The sequence below is a fragment of the Camelus dromedarius genome, chromosome 17, assembly GCF_036321535.1.
Source record: "Camelus dromedarius isolate mCamDro1 chromosome 17, mCamDro1.pat, whole genome shotgun sequence".
In the NCBI taxonomy this organism is placed as follows: Eukaryota; Metazoa; Chordata; class Mammalia; order Artiodactyla; family Camelidae; genus Camelus; species Camelus dromedarius.
The window spans coordinates 11,216,476-11,236,842 of record NC_087452.1 but is presented as its reverse complement, the minus strand read 5'-3'; the positions used below and the strand labels follow the sequence as shown (position 1 = coordinate 11,236,842).

At 40.7% G+C, this 20,367-nt stretch overlaps 1 protein-coding gene across 6 annotated transcripts in view; it reads left to right on the top strand.

Moving 5' to 3' along the window:
• LOC105093180 (contactin-4) overlaps positions 1-20,367 on the top strand; it is an 813,469-nt gene that overhangs the window by 673,968 nt on the left and 119,134 nt on the right. For all 6 annotated transcript variants that reach the window (XM_031470760.2, XM_031470759.2, XM_064496304.1 and 3 more), the window contains 3 exons: positions 948-1,084; positions 4,494-4,623; positions 19,237-19,387. In XM_031470760.2, the coding sequence (XP_031326620.2) occupies positions 948-1,084; positions 4,494-4,623; positions 19,237-19,387 (418 nt within the window). The remainder of the gene's footprint in view (positions 1-947; positions 1,085-4,493; positions 4,624-19,236; positions 19,388-20,367) is intronic.

Genomic DNA, 20,367 nt, shown 5'->3' with positions numbered 1-20,367 from the left:
GTGGGAATTAAGTGTTGTCTTGAGTTCCTGTGTTAGACTGTGGGAGGGACTTGATTTCTTAAGAAGGTCTTGGAGAAACGCAGGACTCAATCAGAAATTTGGGATTCTAGGACTGTACCTTTGTGGACGACATTCTGTCAATATGAAATAAGTCAATAATAGAAAATTATGATAATCTTGAAGGAGGAAGGAGTCACAAAAATTATCTATATGATGTGTAGGAGAGATACCACAAAATACAGTGCCTTAAATAAGAAGTTTATTTCTCTCACACTTCTCTACAAAAAGACCCAGGTGGGTCTGGGGCTGCTTTGCTCCACAGGGTCATTCAAGGTCCAAGGCTGGCAGGTCAGGGTTCGCATCTTACAGAGCTTCATCTCTGAGCCCAAAGCTGTTTCAGTGGTCACTTTTTCCAATCAATGGGAAGGGACAATGCGAGGCTAGGGCAAGTGTTTTAAGTAAATAACCTGGAAGTTGCTCTCATCTCTTTCATACTCACCACGTATCATTAGTATGAACTTAGTCACATGGTTACCTCCAGCTGCAAAGGAATCTGAGAAATGCAGGGTGTAGCTCAGGAAACATGAGCCCAACCAGAAGTTCTAGGGTGGTCGGGGAGACTTCTCCTGCTAAAAGGAAAAAGGGGGAACAGATACTTGGGGGAGAAGGGCAGTTAATTTTACCTGTACGTCTAATGGTAGTTTTATTCATTCTGCCTTTAGTGATGAGAAAGCCAGCCTCATGGACTACAAGAACAGGACATTCAGAGTTGGACAGAGAGTAGGGTGTTTTATAAAAGCACCCCATGAACTCCTATCCAGCCTTGTATAACCTCTATAAATGGGATTTTATTATAAGCCTATTTTTGTCCCTTGATTGCATATGATAAATGTGGACTGAACAGGCACTGAATGTATGTCTTGTTTTTGCTTTGTGAACTGCTATAGCTCAACCTAATTGGATTCAAAAAATAAATGATATCCATGTGGCCATTGAAGAAAATGTCTTCTGGGAATGCAAAGCCAACGGAAGGCCCAAACCTACATACAAGTGGCTAAAAAATGGCAAACCCCTGCTAACGCAGGTAAGCAAATGACTGATAATTGTGTCTTTAATATTGGCTGTGATGGTTAAGGTGGCTTTGTTGCTATAGAAACAGAAATATGGCCAGTTGTTTCCAAAATATTATGCAACCAAATGCCATTAATAGTGGAAAATGTGGAAGTGAATGCACGTGATAAGTAGAAACGGTACGTATATCCAATTATTCAGCTTTATTTAGCCTTGATAAGCATCAATACTGGATCTTTGGTCTTCTCAGATTGAGATCTCTGGCTGTACAGCTGGAAAGTCATGCTGACGGTCTGGAACATGTAATTGTGCTGAGATGCAAGTCTGTGTGTACACTAGACAGGAGTGCGTGAGTGAGGCAGACCTCTCAGCACCCAAATCCCCTCCTTCAGTGGGCTTTGTTACTATTGTCTTCTGTCTGGGGAGACTGGTGGACAACATGGTTGAAAATGTTCACCAGCAGAACACCCAGTCTGCCTTAAACGTGTGGTAACGCCGAATGCAAGCACAAGATTAACATCTCTGATGCAACAGAAATAGAACAGAAACTAAAAGCAATGACTGAGGCTGGAGATACCAGCCTGCAGGCCTGGGAGCAGGCAGTAGTAGGTGAGAGCTCGGGTATAATCAATCCTCTCTGGAGACAGGGTACAATATCCGTGTAGCTAAGGCTTAAGTGAAGATTACAGCCAAGCTGCTGCCTGATAGGACAGTGCGGTGTAAGAGAGGAGGACAGTCCTGGGCCACGCCCCACACTCGCCCTGGCCGGGAGCTGCAGTTGTCCCCATGTCCTTGCCGATCAGGGCCTGAGAGAAGTCATGAGTGTATCTGTTTCTAGACCAGTGGCCAGGGGAGGAGGTGGAGGCAACCACAAAACTAAAGAACAGGGAGGAGAAGACAAACAAAAATAACTCTGTTTCAAAATAAGCCTGCAGCGGGGAGGATATAGCTCAAGTGGTAGAGTGTAAGCCTAGCATACAAAAGGTCCTGGGTTCAATCCGCAGTACCTCCTCTAGAAATAAATGAATGAACTGAATTATCTTCCCCCCAAAATAAATTAATTTAAAAAAACAGAGTCCAAAATAAACCTGCAAACCAATATTCCAAACCATATGCAAAAAAAATTTTTTTTTGTTTGGAAAGATAATCAACCCATAGAGCCATCTAAGAAATAGGAATAAGTCTATTTAGGATGCTTAAAGAGATAAAGTGAAGAAATCATGCCCATGAAAAGAAACAAGATATTTTGAAAAGATAGCAGATTTTCTTCTTTGACAAACACAATAGAAATAGAAATAGAGATTTAGAACCATTGAAATGAAAATTCTACTTAGACTGTTCATTTTGTAAGGGGAAATGAGAGGTTATAGCAACAGCCACAAAGGACTTGGAAGGCGTGCTTCTCAAACAATTTTAACAAGTTCTCCCCTGTCCTGCCACTTCAAACACAGTCTCATCTGATATTCATCAGGGACCTTACGAGATAAATGCTATTGTTATGCCCATTTTACAGACAGGGAAACTGACCTGCCTGTAAAATGGGCATAATTGAGCAATTTGCCTAAGATCAAATCATTAGTTAGTTGCAGAGCTGAGATCCAAATATTAAATGTCTACTAGATTCAGAACTACTGAAGTTTGCCTTTCAGAATTGGTTATATGGAAATTTTCTTAAGGAAAATGTATGTGGGGTAGGAGATGTGGCATAAAGGGGAAAAAAAAAGCTTAAGTGCTCTTGGAAAGCATTTCAGAAATGGCTCTGTCTTTGGATTTTCTCAAAACAGACTCTGACGAAGAGATTTGCCTGCAGGAAGTATGTTGCGGGTGCCGTTGTGAGCCTCACCTCTGAAGGAGTTGGGGATCTAGGGGATGGAGATGTTAAACAGTCTTGCAGTTGCAGTAGAGACCTTCAGGAGGCGCTTGAGAGCAGGGTGGTCCTTAAAAGGCTGGTCCTTTAAATTTGCCCAAGTTGCAGCAAGGCAGCCCGGCCTTTGCAACCTCACAATGACCAGTCATTGGATTTCAGCAAAGGACAGTGCCTGGAGGCAGGCTCAGCTGTGGTCCATCATCACACTTAGCAGCTGGAAGAATAAGGACCTTGGTTCTGAAAGGAGTATCTGGATGGTACCCCCAGAATCTGCTAGGACAGGCGGGGCATTGACAAGATACAGGACCGCCCATCCAAATGGAGCGAGTCTTGACAAAGAAATAGGAGTGGAGTGGGGGTGGGGGACGACCTTAGAACGAGGAGCAGTTTTGGCCAGTTTAGTTTTCCGTATTGTATTTTCCTACCGAATTCAAATATTCGCTGACATTTGATTTGTCCCTCAGTCCCCAAGTTGAGAGCCAGATTTTCCTGCTCAGATCTCCTCTCTGGTCAGTCTCCGGGGAAGAGCGCCTGCTCTGGGCACTGGCCGGGATGCGGGTGTGCAGAGCCGCAGCAAAGGGCTGTGTGGTGAGCCCAACCCACACCCTGCCACGGGAGGGCCCCTGCCCGTCCCAAGATTCTCTTAATTCTAAAAGCCAAACGCAAACGGATCACTAGACTGTAGGTACCCAGGTTAACTAGCGTTTTCCTCCCTTTATTTAATGTGAGGCAACCTGGATGCGAGGTTCGTTCAAAGCCTAATACAATGTCTGCCCAGCTAAATCACAACCCTGAGGCAAACAGAAAACCAGTACATCTTTATGCATTTTACTCTTTAAAATGGCAGGTAGAAAAGAGGTTCCTGGAACATGGCTCCCGGAATAGAGGAAATCTTTTGGGGTACTTATAAAAACTGACATAACCTCTGGCTGATGAATGAGGATGGTCTGTTGTTCTAGACACTAGCTTTGCTTTCTTCAGACTGGCTGCCAGCAGATGGTCCGAAGCTTAGCTCATGCCACCAATAGCACTCGAGTAAGGGAAGAACATTATTAATACCTACGCCTTTTCTTAGTAAACTTCAGCTGATGTCATATATGTGTCTCTGCTTCATCCAAGAAGATGACAGTCCTATTAACCTTCAAAGTGTTGCCTGCTCATAATCTGAGTGTTTCAACTACTCTAAACTATAAATTGAGTTGTATTTCCCACCCCTTACCCCCTTGGAGTAGCACCAAGCCTTGGAGTAAAAAAAAATGTATTTTAAATTTCATCTGTTTAGAGCGGATATTAATCTGAACGGTTTCACTCTTAAATCAATAAGAACTGGAGAGATTCCTACAATTTAAATCCCATTTACCAACTGATGTACCGGTTGTTCCATTTAGCATCTGACCTGCTACAAATTTAGCTGACAGATTAATAGATCATGTTATGTAAATTGCTTATGTGATGGCTATTTTCTTCCCCGTAAGCCCCTTTGATATAACAGGTAGCAAGATTGCCTGAAGGTCTCAGTTGCAGAAGGTCATTGTTTTGTGTTCCTCTTTCACAGGATAGAATTCAAATCGAGCAAGGAATGCTCAACATAACAGTAGTGAACCTCTCAGATGCTGGCATGTACCAGTGTGTGGCAGAGAATAAACACGGAGTTATCTTTTCCAGCGCGGAGCTGAGCGTTATAGGTGAGTCTTCGTACTGGAAAGAAAAAAGAGTAAAACCTTTAACTTACTGAACTAACATGTGCTTTGCCAAGCATAAATGTTCCATCCAAGAAAAGGAGTGAAGGGATCTTTAGACCGAGGATATTGCTCGGGAAACAAGTAATGTGTTCCACCAGCAGTGAGAAGAGACCACTTTCTGAATCAGCTGCTTCTGATGCTGAGGATGGGTTAATGCAGTTCCCTCGGTGCTCATTTTTATTCCTCTATCGGTCATTCTGCTAAATCGAGCCCAGTTTCTGAAATGCTTTGGTGTCTGTGGCTGCCACCCTGATTGGCTGCAACTTCAGCTTGGAGGGAGAAGGAGCTGCCTCGGTGTGGAAAGGTTTATTTGAACAGCTGGCAGATTACGTCTTGTTCTTTCACATCTGAATTTTCCAGACTGTGCACTAGCGGTCTGCCCCTCCGGCTCTATCTTTCACCCGCGGCCCCTTTCCTCCTGCTCTTCAGCTAGGCTGACCTTCCTGTGCTAGACAGTAACCGTCCTCCCCTCCTGCACAGGCCACCAGCGCGCACCTGTTCCTCTGCCTGAGATGCTCCGCCATCACCTCTTCCTTTCATTAACTCCTCTCCATCCTCCCACTCCAGCTCCGTGGATGCTTCCTCAGGAAACCACACCAGGCCCTAGGCCCCGGTCAACTCCTCCTGTCACATTTTATTTTTTATTGAAGTATAGTCAGTTTACAGTGTTGTGTCAGTTCCTGGCATACAGCATAATGTTTCAATCACAAATGCACATCCATATATTCCTTTTCACATTCTTTTTCATTATAAATTACTGTAAGATACTGAATATAGCTTCCTATGCTACACTCACAGACATAGGAAACAAACTTATGGTTACCAGGGTGGGAAGGGATAAATTGGGAGGTCAAGATGTGCAGGTACTAACTTTTTTTTAACATTTTTTATTGATTTATAATCATTTTACAATGTTGTGTCAAATTCCAGTTGTAGAGCACAATTTTTGAGTTTTACATGAACATGTATATATTCATTGTCACATTTTTTTCTCTGCGAGCTCCCACAAGATCTTGTCTATATTTCCCTGTGTTATACAGTATAATCATGTTTATCTAGTCTACATTTTGAAATCCCAGTCTATTCCTTCCCACCCCCTGGATTCTAACTTCTATTACATTTTTGTCTTGCCTTTTAACTCACCTTTATAACAGATGCTCCAAGTGCATGTTGCGTTTGTTACTGTGACTTTTCTGCCTTTTTCTCTCCCTGCACTTTAACTTCCCCATGGTGTCAAGGACCATATTTGGCTTAACTCATCATTTAACCCTCAGGACTTAATGCAATATTGAAGCACATAGAACACACTCGGTAAATAATGAATGAATGAAAGAATGAATGACTACAGTAGGTGATGAAGGAGTTGAGGGACTGTTTTAAAAAATGAAGTAATGAGTTTAGTAAATAATTGAAAGCATAAGTTAAGTGGATTAACAAACCAATGGGCATTAAAAAAAAAAAAAAAGTCCAGGCCATCAACTTGCATTTGTCTCATAGAAAAATCTTGACTCTGACTCAGAATTTATCTCAAGTATCTGAGCAGTAGTTCTTAGAGAGAGCATAGTAGAAAGATTATAAAGAAGACAAAAGCAGCCCACACAAGGAGCTGATTCCAGAAATCCTGGTAATTTGCCCAGTTTCAGAGTCCTGACTTCCCTTCTGCAAAGCACTCTTTTGCTGCCCAGCATGGAACTCTTCCATGTTTAAGGAGGTGCTCCTCAACTGAATGTACTTCCACCCCGTGCAAAGTCAAAAAGGAAGGAAAACCTTACACCGTTGTTCTTCTCACCAAGTTCTTTACATGAACCAGCATCCCATCAAAGACAAGACTTTGTGAGAGTTCATGGGGCTGCAGTCTTTTTCACAGCAGCCTGGGAGAATTCTGTGCCCCTGGAATAATCATCTGCTTGGCTTGATCTACTCTAAGGATGACCTTTTTGGAAGCCTCAACACACGTACCTCCCACCCTATAAATGTTGAGAACAGTAATTCCAACTTCCTCCAGGACAAATGCGATGGTCCCACCCTGGCCAGGTAGTTAATGGGTAGTTGGAACTGACTCTTGGAGCACAGTTCACCACTCTATAGATTGCTTAAGGTTTTCTGCAGAGAGAAGTGTCTACTCTATTAAATGTTGTGTCAGCTAGTTAGAAGAACAGCTAAAATGGAGGCTGTGTGGCCTCAGGAATGAATCACATGGTCCTAAAACCCTCTAGGTGAATACTCACCAATTTATAAGTCTGGGGACCTCATTATCATTTTAAAAGATTTTGTAGTTCCCTTTGTTAAAAGAAGAAAACTTGATAGTAACAGATGACTGAAAATCATGGGATGCAACCACGGGATAAAGACAGAGGATGACTGAAGTCCCAAAAGCAGAGCCTGAAGTGAGAAAGGCTATTAAATGATTTTTATCTAGAGCACTACCCACAGCTGAACATAACAGAGTCTGTATGAGAAGTGTATATGTGTACACGTCCGAATGTGTGTGTGTGTGTGTGTGTGTGTGTGTATACATGTTGTTTGTGTTCCAGGATCCTCTCCAGGTCCTCCCCCTCCCCACTACCCAGAGTTCAAGGCCTGAGAGGTGGGAATCACTTCTCCAACTCTTACATTCAGAGGTTTATTTAAAATCATTTCCAAATGGATCTAATTCCAAATGAATTCTGAGTCCTTTCTTGAGTCCCTTGAGATCAGCACGCTAGAGCAGGGAAAATAAGATGAAAACGTTTGAGAAGCTACTTAACCCCCTGATCTCTGTTGAATAGAACAATAAGGCATGTCAGTAAGTGATACAGGCCAAATAAGTGGTAAAAATAGTAAGTCTTCTCAGAAATTCAGGAAAGGGAGCTCGTCTAATGGACTGGACTAATCAGCTGAGCCCTGAAAAATGCTTTATATTTGTACAGGCAGAGAGAAAGGACCAGGAAGCTTGCAGATCAGAGTGAACGGGCCTGAAGGAAGATTCAGAGTTTTAAAACATCTGGATAGTTTCTCGCTTACAGAGAATCCTGAGTGTTTTTTCAAAATTTTTGATTCACACACATAAATCATTTAGGCAAAGTTTAGACTTGAAAAAAAAAAGATGGAAAAATAAGGGCTAATTTTAGAGGATCTTCATCAACAAGCTTAGATGTTTCCTCTTTAATATCCCATTTTTCTGCCTCCCCCCCAAAATCATGCTAGCACATTCCAAGTGAATTGAAGGGCGGTAAAGTTTGAATGGGTTGATCCCTAGAGTCCATTGTAAGTGAATGAAAGGGACACTTGACTATGTGAGAATACATGTAAATTAATATTGGTTACCTTAGGTAAGCTCTAATATGACTGTATTCCACTAGTCATGTTGTTTCTTGCAGAATGGCAATAGTTTGACTCTAGTGGATCAAATAACTGATTGGTTATTACCTAGGTTGGAATCCTAGGGAGGCTGAATTCAACATAGAAACAAAGATGAAAACAAGTCCTTCAGGATGAGGAAGAAAAAAAATTGTGCTGGTTCCAGCTCTCAGTCAAATGATCAGCTTCCTCCAATGCTTAAGAGGAGAATCCTTTCCATGCTGGGTACCAGCCCGAAAGTCATGAATAAGAGATGGTCAGGAAGCATCTGTTTAATAGGCTTTCCCTTGGTCTTGTTTTATGTGTTCTGTCTAGGTATTTAATGTATATGTAACGTATCTATATTTAATGGACTGAAACTGCTGAATAATTAACCTGGGTGCTGGGTGATTTACTCACTGGATAGGAGAATGCCATAGAGAGCCTTTTACCTTGAGGTCAGTGTATTAGAGTAGGTCTGGTTAGGAGTATTTCGAATAGAAATGTCCTTGTTTGTGATTGGCCTCTTACAATTGATAGTTTATTATTCCTCAAGGCAGCTGTTCCCAGACTTTTTCTCCTGTATTAAGCTACGTCATGGATGAGGTTTACTTGTGTGGCATACGCCTCTGGTGCTGCGTGATTCCCTGTGATACCGTCATCCTGCCCCTCTCCCCACTCACGAAGGTGTGTTGGAATTGTAGTGAGTAGAGTCTTATAATCACGGGGAAACTCGAATCTTCCATTAAAAAAAATAATGAAGAAAACTAAGTTAGGCATTTTATTGATTAAAGGATAACTTTTCTAATGAACTATTTCTATTCATGTTTAATGTTTGTGTCCACTTACATAGGTGATCCTGTTGGTGATGGGGGCTGCTGACTGAATTGCCAAACTTGGCCTTTTCTGTGATGCTCCGTACAGAATACTTATGTCATTCTGTACATATCGTAGAGGATGACTGAACTCCCAAAAGCAGAGGCAGGGGTTCGGGTACCTGTGAGTCCCTGGGGGAGTGTCCTTTGGGACAAACCTGAAAGCAAAAGCAGCTGAACAGGGACGTGGTCTCAGGTGAAGTCTAGCCTGTGTCACATCTGCATCCTGGAGGCAGGATGTCTGGAGCATAAACTGCATCTCAAAGTTACTACCACCTGAGGCAAGGAGGCCGGCCTTGTAAAAATCTCTGTATTATTCATTGGGTTGCCCCTTAGGAGGTGGTGGCGATGGCAGGCAGATGGGGCAGAACCTCCCAGTTTCCCAGAGACGGGGGCAGCTGGAGGTGGTAAGCAGCCAGTGCTCACAGCAGCTAGGGTCAGAAAAACAATCTGTGTAGGGTACCAACAGCACTCCCTACGGAGGATGAGTGGTTGTGATGGACCATGATGCTTGGTTACTTCGCCCAGTTCACCTGGGTCATAACAGGCCATGACTCAGAGTATCTTTGATTTTTTTTTTCTTATACAGGGAGTATCATTTCATTTATTTATTTGAGTATCTTTGACTTTGAAATGGGATAAATGATCCCTATGAGCAAGTGGATGTCTTCCCAGTGGTCTCGAATACGGCCCGACTTTGCCAGGACTGCATAAGGGAGAGAAGTAGCTTTGTCCTGAGGAATTTCTGTCCGGTGGTTCAGTACCATGGGGATCCTCCTGGCCTGTGTGGTGGAGGACGTCAGACTCTGGCAGGACACTCTGATGCCATTAAGGAACTGATGGGCCAATTAAAGTGAGGTGCAGGCTTGAGCAATTATCTGGTTGATTTGGCATTTGTCCAAATGATGGGCTTGCAAATTAGAAAAACATTAAGGCTAAACTAAAAGTTGTTTCACAGGGACTTTCGCAAGTGCTCATCTGCGTCTGAGTCTGATTTCTCAGCTGCCTCGTTGAGCCAGATTACAAAATAATCAAATGTGCTGAGTGTGATCAGCATCCAAGGAGAGGGCGAGAGCCTCTCCTGCCCAGCTGTAGTCATCTAGGCAGGAGCTTGACTTAACTCATCGTGAAGAGGGAAAGCTATGCACTTGGATCTCAAACTCAAATTTCATATTTTTCACAAGTCACTAAACATTCATTTATCAGTAGAATGTGCTTTTCCTCACTGTCAAAAAACTAAAAGAGATCACATGTGAAAACTTGTTGCAAACCTAAAAGTGTTTGTAGCAATATAATAGTCTTTTGTTTTGGGGGCTTTTTTTGGTTTTTTTTTTTTTTGTTTTTTTGCTATTTTTAACTAGTATACATACCAAAAGCCTGTAATGTAGACAGCCGCAAAATCACCAGTAAATCCATTTCCTTGGTTCTCAAATTTTGCTGCCAATTACAGTCACCTAGGGAGCTTTTCAATAACCTGATACCATACGATCCTCCATAGCAACTAACACATCACTAGGCCTAGGACCCTGGGACCCTTCAGTCCTTAAAGCCACCCAGGTGTGATTCTAATGAACAGCACAGGTTGGGAACTACTGTTCCAACTGATCAGATCAGAAGGCAGTTAAGTTTTCCTGTGGTAAGTTTGGGAGTTTGAGATTATAAAAATAGATTTAAAAAAGACACAAGTTTCTTCTGTATAGCACAGGGAAGTGTATTCAATATCTTGTGGTGACCTTTAATGAAAAAGAATATGAATACGAATATATGTGTGTATATGCATGACTGGGACATTGTGCTGTACACCAGAAACTGACACATTATAGCTGACTGTACTTAAATTTGAAAAAGAATGGAGAAGCATGTTATTCTCCAAAAAAAAAAAAAAAAAAATCCTGTGGTATTGATTCTCAAACGTTGCCATGCGTCAGAATCACTTGGAGGACTTGTTAAATAAAACACAGATTGCTGAGCTCTACTTCCAGAATTTCTGACGTAGAAGTTCTGGGCTGGGACCTGAGGATTTGCATTTCTGATGAGCTCCCAGGTGATGCTGACACTGCTGGTCCCACACCCAACTTTGAAAACCACTAGGCTAAAATAGGAAAGCTACCCTAAACAGAGTTTTTCTTTGTCTGTTTTTTTAAGTTGAATATAGTCTATCAAGCAAAGCTTCTGATTTGGGTCAGGATTCTGAATCCGAAGTTCTTCTGCCAAAAAGAAATATCGGGCTTTCTATAAAACAGATAAACAAGGAGCCACTGGATAGCACAGGGAACTGTATTCAGTTTCTTATAATAACATATAATGGAAAAGAATCTGAAAGGAAAATTTATATGTATGTATATGTATAAATGAATCACTTTGCTGTACAACTGAAACTAATGTAAATCAACTACACTCAACTAAAAAATTTAAAAAACAAAAAGAGAAGAGAAATATTGGGCATCAGAGATTCCAACCATGTCTGAAAGGCCCCTTTTGCCAAGATAGTGTGTTAGGATTCAGCCAACAGAGTGACTTAGGCTGCCATGGGAGAATTGAACTAAGATGTTCTTGGCGTGGCTCCGGTGGCTTAAAGCCAATAGAAGGGGCTTGTTAAAAATCTGAAAGATAAATATTATAATGATTCCTTATGTCATTTGCCCTAAAGAAATGCCTTCAGCAAGTCAGAGTTTAAAATGTAACTCAAGAATGCAGTCCAAGACATCACTGAGTATTAATACCATGTACTGTCGGCCTTCTGTATCTGTAAGTTCCATGGCGTTGGATTCAACCCACCATGGATTCAGAACCCGTGGATACTGAGGGCTGACCATACTATCCCACCACTAAAATCTCTGAGTCTTCTGTAAAACTGCTCTGAAGGCAGCATCCTTCCGAGGGCCAAAGACCTTTACATAAAGGAACTTCCAATAAATTCTTAAAATTAGAATCAGGAAGAAAGTTTGTCTTCTAAAAAATTATATAGTTCTCTTTTGGTTTTTGTTTTTGTTTTTGTTTTTTTTTGTTCTTTATCAGTCAGAAAGAAATAGAGTTTTTTTCCTTCTGCCCACCAGGCTAACCTGACTACTTTGGCTTCCAGAAGCTCACTTTATTGTACTAAGTGTAGTAAGATTGTTTTCTATCCTCCCTTTGACTTCAGCCATATTTTAAATGTATTTATTACTTTATGTCTTTTACCATTATCCACTGCAAGTCTCTTTGAATTAGTGAATATATAAATAAATGAAATAAAGTAATAATTTTTTTTCTCTCCACCACTTTCTGGCAAAAAATCGATTCTGTTTTGGTAGCCTGACCCAGGGAGTGTTAGAATTGGTGTTCAAAAAAGACTTAGCAGCGAATTTCAAACTTTAATGCATATACGCATTACTTGGGAATCTTGCTAAATTCAGATTCTAGTTTCAAGTCTGGGGTGGGGTCTAAGATTCTGCCTTTATAATAAGCTCCCAGGTGATCACCAATGCATGTGCTCTGGGGAGCACAGTTTTAGGGGCAAAAACTATAAAAATTTAAATTCTCAGGTCCCCTCTCATGGTGGATGGAGTTGAGGAGTGTGTATAGTTAATAAGGTCCCCCAAGTGAGTCTTATGACCAGTTAAATTTAGATGCCATTGATCAAGAATCTGCTTTATAAAACCTTTTGTTCCCCAGTTTTAAGTCGTCCCAGCAGAATAGCTTCCTGACTTGTAAAAGCAACTAAGAGTTGGAGGGAGGAGTAATGACTTTTTGGTTCATCCAGTCTACTTCCAATTAATCCTTGTTTCCAATTATGAACCCAGTGTTGACAGAAGCTTCGTTAATCATGTGGGACAATTTCTACCAGAAATAGAGCGTTTGTGCCAACAACGTTCCAGCTGTATTTTTTCCCCCCAAACACGAGCTGACACTGGCTCTTCTAGGCTCCTGAAGAAATTCGTTTGTACTTAGTGTGAGGCAGGTTGCTCTTAATAAAACCTTTTGAATGTGTTTGAAAATAAGCATAGCACAAAGGCAAAAACAAGTCCTTCAGTTAAGTGCCTTATTGGAGGAACAGGACAAGCACGAGACCAGTCACTGCTGGACCACTTCTGCATCTCTCGTCCACCCTGTGGTATGTTGCTCTTGAACCTGCATGTCTAGGGCAGGGCCCTTAAAACTGCTGTGATACTGTAACTCACAAAGCATCAGGAAGCAGATTCTTTGAACAGAATGAACCAGTCAAAGGAACTGGAAGGGCGTTGATGACACTGGGTTGGCTGTCTGGGAGTCCCCAGCGAGGAGAGAGGAGACAGTCCTGTTGCTTCAGAGAGAGGCCCAAATCTGGGCACAGCTGAACTCCCAGAGCCCACTTGCCCTGTCACCTGTCACCTTCCCCTAAGTATGTGTTTTTGGGAAGTGGGGAAAGAATATTACATGCGGGAGCTAGTGCATATTGGCAGGAGCTGGGTCAGTGTATCCTTCTCAGTTCAGCTTTCAGTGACTTCCTGTTGGTAGCCTGAAGTCAGCCCTGATGGGAATATTTGCACCACAGAAATTGGCAAATACGAAAAACCAAGTTCTTCGGCGTTCTCTTCTGCTTACAGAGCCAGTCGTTAAACATCTGCCATCACCCCAGTTCGCATGGTCAGCAGTGCAGGCAGTCAGCACTGTGAATCTACCAGTTATGGAGGGCTGACTGTATGCACTGTGCTCCACTAGCATTGAGGGAGCACCTGCCAATTTCAGTATCTTCGGGGGTCCTGGAGCCAATCTCCCCATGGACACCGGATGCCAAGGGCCGACTGTATGAACAGCCGGATTGTTTCTTGGGTGGTTCTGCTTTATTTGGCTGAGGTCCAAGTCTAGAGAGGATGGAGTGTCTTGTACACAGACCAGAAAGTTCAAGAAGCCATATATACCCCCACCTGGAGAAAAGAAAGGGCTGTGGTATCCAGGCAAAGCATCATGAGAAGGAAACTTCCTGTTCTGAACTAAACTCCCGAGTTCTCTCCCAAAACAGGTGTCAATTCAACAAATATTGACTGAACATCTACTTTGTGCCGAGCACTGTGCTAGGTCCAAGGGATGTTCAAATCCATAATGCATCGTCGCTGCCTTCAGGAAACTGATGATCTAATAAATCGCTAGGAACCAGTGCTACCATTTCTTAACCAGTAGAATTCCAGAAGTCTCACAGTCTCTCTTAATTCAACAAGTATTTCTATCTCATAAGAAAGTTATTCATAATCAGATACGGCATTGCAATACTGTATGTACACTGTTTAACCGAGGACACAAATTTGTGTGAGTGTTTAGAACCTTATGCCAAGTATGATGAAATATCACTAACTTGGCCTGATACGGGAAGGTCAGAGTGATTACAGATATTTAAAAATGCACACTGTCTTATCTTTATACAGATGGGATAGCTCAAGGGAGGTTAACAAGGGCTTAGCAGCTGAAAGCTTTTAAAACATAAGAATGACTTTCAGCCAACACGTTAATTATTGTGCAAGAAGCCATGTTTCAAAATGGCTTTTAAAGTCTTTTTCTTTGGATAAGAAAGATTTCACCCATATCTACACAATTAATGTTTGGCTTTTCAAACCTTTATAAAGAAAAAAGGGCTGAGTCTGATCCTACTTGTTGGCAGAGAAAGTGTCAAGACATCTTGAAACGGCTCCTGTGCTTACAAGTGTTTGTCAGTTATCACAGTGCCCGAAATGCCAACATTAAAGATGTATTTCCCAGCCACACGAGGATGGATGAGATACTACTACGCAGAAATAGGACAGAACTCATTGCTGGTACTCAAAACTACCTGGGTGAATCTCAAGAGTATTTGATGACTGAAAAAAGAAATCTTATGTGAAATAAGACCATAATGTATGAGTATGTATGTGTGTATGTACATATGTTTGTGTGTGTGTATATGTGTATATATACACATACATTATATATATAATATATATATGACATTCTCAAAATGACCAAACTGAAGAGATGGAGAACAGATTAGTGGTTTCTAGGCATAGGAAGGACAGGCAGGAGGGGCCAGGTGTGGCTGTAGAGGGGTAGCATGGGGGAGATCTTTATGGTGATGGAAGTGTTCTGTATCTTGATTTCAGTGGTAGTTACAAAAGTTGAAGCAGTTGGTGAAATAACATAGAACGCTCCACACTGTGGCGAAGATCAGTTTCCCTGTGTGGATACTGTGCTTTGCTCACATAAGATGTAACCGTGGTGGGGAGCTGAGGAAAGAGACACAGGGCCTCTCTGTATCATCTCTGCAACTTTCCGTGAATCTATAATTATTTCAAAATAAAAAGGGTTTTTTTATTGTTGTTTTTTTTTCAAACAGAAATATATTTTCTTGTCTCCAAGAGGGTTTTCAGCTTAAAATTCTCTAAAAATGGTGGCAGTAGTGGAGTTAGCGGGAATAGCAGAGAGGAGGAGCAGGTATAAGGTTCTTGCTCTGGGAAGATACTGATGTACAATATGTGTATTTCATTTAATCTTCAAAACTACCTTGTGACTGTCAGTACGATTAGTTCTGTTCTGTAATAACTTACCCAGAAGAGCAGGAGCCCATCAGGAAGGGCCATCGTGTTAGGAGGAACCTTGGGGAAACAGAGTGTTCAGTGAATTAGATCAAAACCAGCAGAGCAGAGTATCAGAATGGTTCTGATACTAGAATAGAAAAATCTCACTTTATAATTTGTTGAGAGTCTCTTTGTGAATACCATCCCTACTCCGAGAGGCTGATTTTTAATCAGCCATTCTGAAGCGGTGGACCTAGAAAGAAGAGTATTTTCCCTGCCGCCAGCCTTCTAGGTACCTGCCCAGCAAGCCAGGAGAAGTTTGGGGTTTCAAAATCTGATCCCAGCGACATCTCCTCAGTGGTGGAAATCCTTGAATGAATGCATTTGCTCTAGGTTTATTTTTATGGAGTGATGAGGTAATAGTTAAAGATAATAGATAAAGGTTAAAAATAATATGAATTTTGGAACTTCTGAAAGGGCCAGCCTTAATCCATCACCTGGCTTTGTTCCCAGGGGTGTTTCTACAGACTCTGATAGAACAGGCACATGTAATTGCCCTCTCCTCTTCAATGACAGACTAAAATATCACACCCATACATCTCCCAAGTGGGACTGCACTGCACATCTCGTTAAGGACTTAGCATTCTCTTGAAAAATGATACTACGGCACAACTTCAGTTTTCAAGGGTTCTGTCGGCCACTTAAAAATCCCCTTGACACGTGACCAAGAGTCATTTAATTAAGTCAAAGCAAACAGCTGAGAATTGCATAGACGGCTTCTCCCAGCCAGGTACTTGTCCTAGATAATGTAATGTTAATATATTAAAGATCATTGATAAATAATAAAAAGTTGCATTTCCCACAGGAAGGCAGTCCTGTAGTGTGACTTAAACCAAGACTGGGAGAGCAGTGCCCTCTAGTAGTCCATGTAAGAAACATTGTCCTCTAAGTGCATGAGATTTAGCAAATGAGGATCTGCCAGGATTGGTGCTACTCTCAGACTCAAATGAGTTATTTGACAGTTGGTTTTATCTTTTCTGAGCTGTTAGGAACTCACTGAAGTTTCACCTTCAATGTGCACTAATTTTTTTGCAGTACCTGCAAAGATTGGATTCTAGCAGTGCCCTTTTAGGACCTTACCAACAACTTTTAAAGCCTGATTCTCTAGAAATGTCAAATTGAACAGCCTCCTTTTGTTTTTCCTTCAGACCTCTCCTTGGGTTTGGGAATCAGAATAAATATAGGACACAGACACCAAAAAAAGCATCATCCCACAAGCATTAGGGTATCTCAGGTGTGAAAGATGGTTACAAAATGGCAGAATGTTAAGAAACCCATTAATGGGTCTAGTATGCAAAAACAAATGAAAGTCTGACAGTTTTTCCCTAGAAAGCACTGCAGTTTATGGTGGCAACTGATAGATTTCCAGAGTTAGCTAACACTAGAAGTAAATTAAGCAAATTGAGTAAACAAAGAGAAAAAAATTTAAATTTATGATTCCATTTTTATTAGTGAAAAACATGCCTAGAGATAAGGCAGTGTTATCTCTATGATATCCAAAAGATAACATGCACAACCTACAGTACAAATGCTTTGGAAACTGGAATGTGCATTTTCTGCCTTCTGTGTGGCTCATATCTTCCTATTTCAAATCCCATAAAAGCAATATACAGTTTTTTGAGAAATACACCCATGTGTTGTGCACAGTTTGATTTATGTAAACTCATTTCAAATGCAATTGCAGAATTCCTCCTGAACAGATGAAAAATGTCTGCCTAAAGTGATAAAAATATGTGTGTAAAAAGATGAAGTTTTAAGAAGGGATTTTTTTATATGTTAGAGATTTGTAACTCTATTTCACAAAATACCTTTAAAAAAAAACTTCTGGGGACTTGATTTTTTTTTTTTTTACATTAACCTGTCAGTTCAGGTGTTAACCCAAGATGGGAATGAGTGTATTCTGCTACAAGAATCTTCTTGTATTGCAGATTAGCATGTGTGGGAGTGATAAATGGAGAAGTGATGTCAATGTAACAGATGCTGGCTTTGTCCATGTGTTTTACTAGTTCCAGCAACCAAACACAAACCAAACACAGGTCAACACAGCTACCCAAGGCAGAAGGCATACCGACCATGACTCCCATTCAGCCCCGTACTTTTCTTCTTGGCTCACTTTGGCCGCGTACTCTAACGTGGCGGTGTTCAGAGTGTGGTTCTCGTCAGTCTTTCTGTAGCTTGCGCTTGCTTTATAGGTTACCAATCTCAACTCTTTCTTCTTGCCTCTTCCAGCTTCCTTAATTCATTGAGCTGTCTTCATACACACACTCACACACACACACACTGAAGTCCTGTATTGTGTGTAGTATTTGTCTATTAGGAATTTAAGCTGTCATTCTAATTATGCCAGCATATTTACTAGAATGATTATTGTTTTTGTCAGTATTCCTGTTACATAATATTGAGTAGGTCTGTCCTGACCTTATCTTTTTCCAGAACCCTATAATTTTTATTATGTGATTTTGCAGATCATACAAGGAATACATTTATCTCATTATAGCAAAAACATTTGTACTTGAACTCTACTTATTATCTGCAGTTATCATTATGGAATTACTCTCTGAGTTATAGAACCACCCCTCATGAATAAGGTACACAGATTGAGGTATCAATTGCCCAGAGTAAAACCAGCCTCAGGTGTATATTGCATCATCCCATTAAAAAGTAACCTTCTCATCTTTCTTTCTTTCTAGACCATGGAAATATTTCCACAACAAAAGCACTTAATACAGATTTAACTTGCTTCCTTTGAAGCCTGTTGTTTTTTTTTTAATCAATTTAAAAATTACCACCATTCTCTGTACTCACATACATGCATACTCACTCCCTGTCCTCCTTTAAGTAATTTATGGTTATTATTTAAATTTCACATTCAACATGATAGGAAACCTTAAATTCCATCAAGTCAAACTGCAGTGAGTCTGGGATTTAAAATATGGGAAAATTAAGATTCTCGGAGATGAAGCCCTTCTCACAACAGATCCTAAAATATGTTAATTCAATTTATGCAGAAGAAAATGGAGATTTTTTTCAGAAGGCATCTTTTATATTTCTGTTAGGACACAGATGTATATCTTTTGTTTTAGGAAAGAAATAATTATTTAATGTCATTTCCACACAACTACACATTTGGTGTCAACATGAATGAATTTTCTGGAACACTGGTAGTGAGCACGGATTAGAGTTTTCTGAGAGCAAGTCACAGTGTCTCCCACAAGAGGCAAGCATTGCACTAGGCAGTAGTAGTGGGAAGCTGCACAAAGTCACTGTTTTTTAAGGAGAAGCTCACATAGGGCAATAATACAGACATTTCAGCACGTCCTCTGACATAGACATGCACACAGTGCTGAGTCAGCGCAGAGACGGTAGCTATCAAAGAATGGATGCTTTAACCTACAAAATCAGAAAAATGCCTTATGAGCTTTTTTTGGTTTTGTCTTTCCCTTTTGCTTCCCTGAAATTTTTAAATATTTGTTCATTTGAACGTGGGATGCTTTTTTAAAGAATCCCTCAGTAGGGTGATGAAATGTTCTGTGTCTTGATCTTCATGTTGGAGTATACCAGATTCATCAACTGTCCGCTTACAACTGGTACATCTTACTGTATACCAGTGATGCTTCAACTCTTCATCAACCCATCGCAGTTTCTAGGGCTACTGCCTTTACTTTGGAAAAAAATTTAATTTCCTCCCTTTGATGCTCAAGACAGCAGTAAGCGCATTACAGAAAGAAAAAAACTACAGAGAATGATCTAGTGGGGTTTTTCTTCCATAATAATCAACTCTTTTCTTTATTCTTTTCCAGCTGTGGGTCCGGATTTTTCAAGAACCCTCTTAAAAAGGGTAACTCTTGTCAAAGTGGGAGGTGAAGTTGTCATTGAGTGTAAGCCAAAAGCTTCTCCGAAACCTGTCTACACCTGGAAGAAAGGAAGGGACATATTAAGAGAAAATGAAAGGTATTATCTTGAACTATTTTTAATATTTGATTAGCCTATAATAATTTATTGGTCTGTGATTAATAGTTCTAGAGGAAGGAATTTACGATCTGCTCTTCATGGACTGAATGTTAATCAGAGAACTGAAGCTTTGGAAGAGGGTGGTAAATAAGGTGGTCTTTATACTCTCTCTTGATGTTAAGATTCTAGAAAGTCCTCCCTGCCTGAATTGATCACATGATCTCTGTTGAAGACTTTCATAGCTGCCCAAAGATGAGCAGCTGGAGTATCTTCTTTTATTTTAGCCAAAGATTTATTTGTAGATTTGCCCACTTTTCTCCATCCTACCTCCTTTTTGCATAAACATTCAATTCTTCTTTGTTATGACAACCCCTCCAATATTTGGCAGTGGCTGGTATATTTCGTTCGTCTCTCCTTTTCTAAAGCTAAATATCTCTAATTCCAAAACTCGTTCTCAAATAACATAGCTTTTATTTTTTCAATCATGTCTTTTTGAAGCAAAGTTTCAAGAAGAAACTTGTTTTGAAAAGTTTTTTTTTTTTTCTTTCTGAGGTCTAAACTCTTCACCTGTGTATTTCCTGTTATACGTGAATTATATTTAGAATGCATGTTGTTTATACAGTGTGGGGTTTCAGGTCATATTGTGACAAATGGTGAGTATCTCTGAAGACCTCTTCTTGGCTGTCACCTCTGTAAAATATCCCCACCCCTTCCTGTAATCTACTCAGTCTGTTGGAAAATGGTAATTATGCGTGAGTCTATGTCAGCCATAAGATGACATTTACCAGCTGTATACGTAATGATTTTAATTGATGCTAAAGGTCAAGTACTCAAGGTTGCAATGGGGAAGCCTGTTAAAACGTGTATGTATCTGCTTTACACCTGTACACCTTTGGATTTACACATGCAAAGTAGATCACCTCACTGATGTTGCTGTCCTTAAATGATTTTGCAAACAAACCTGATATAGTTTATAGATG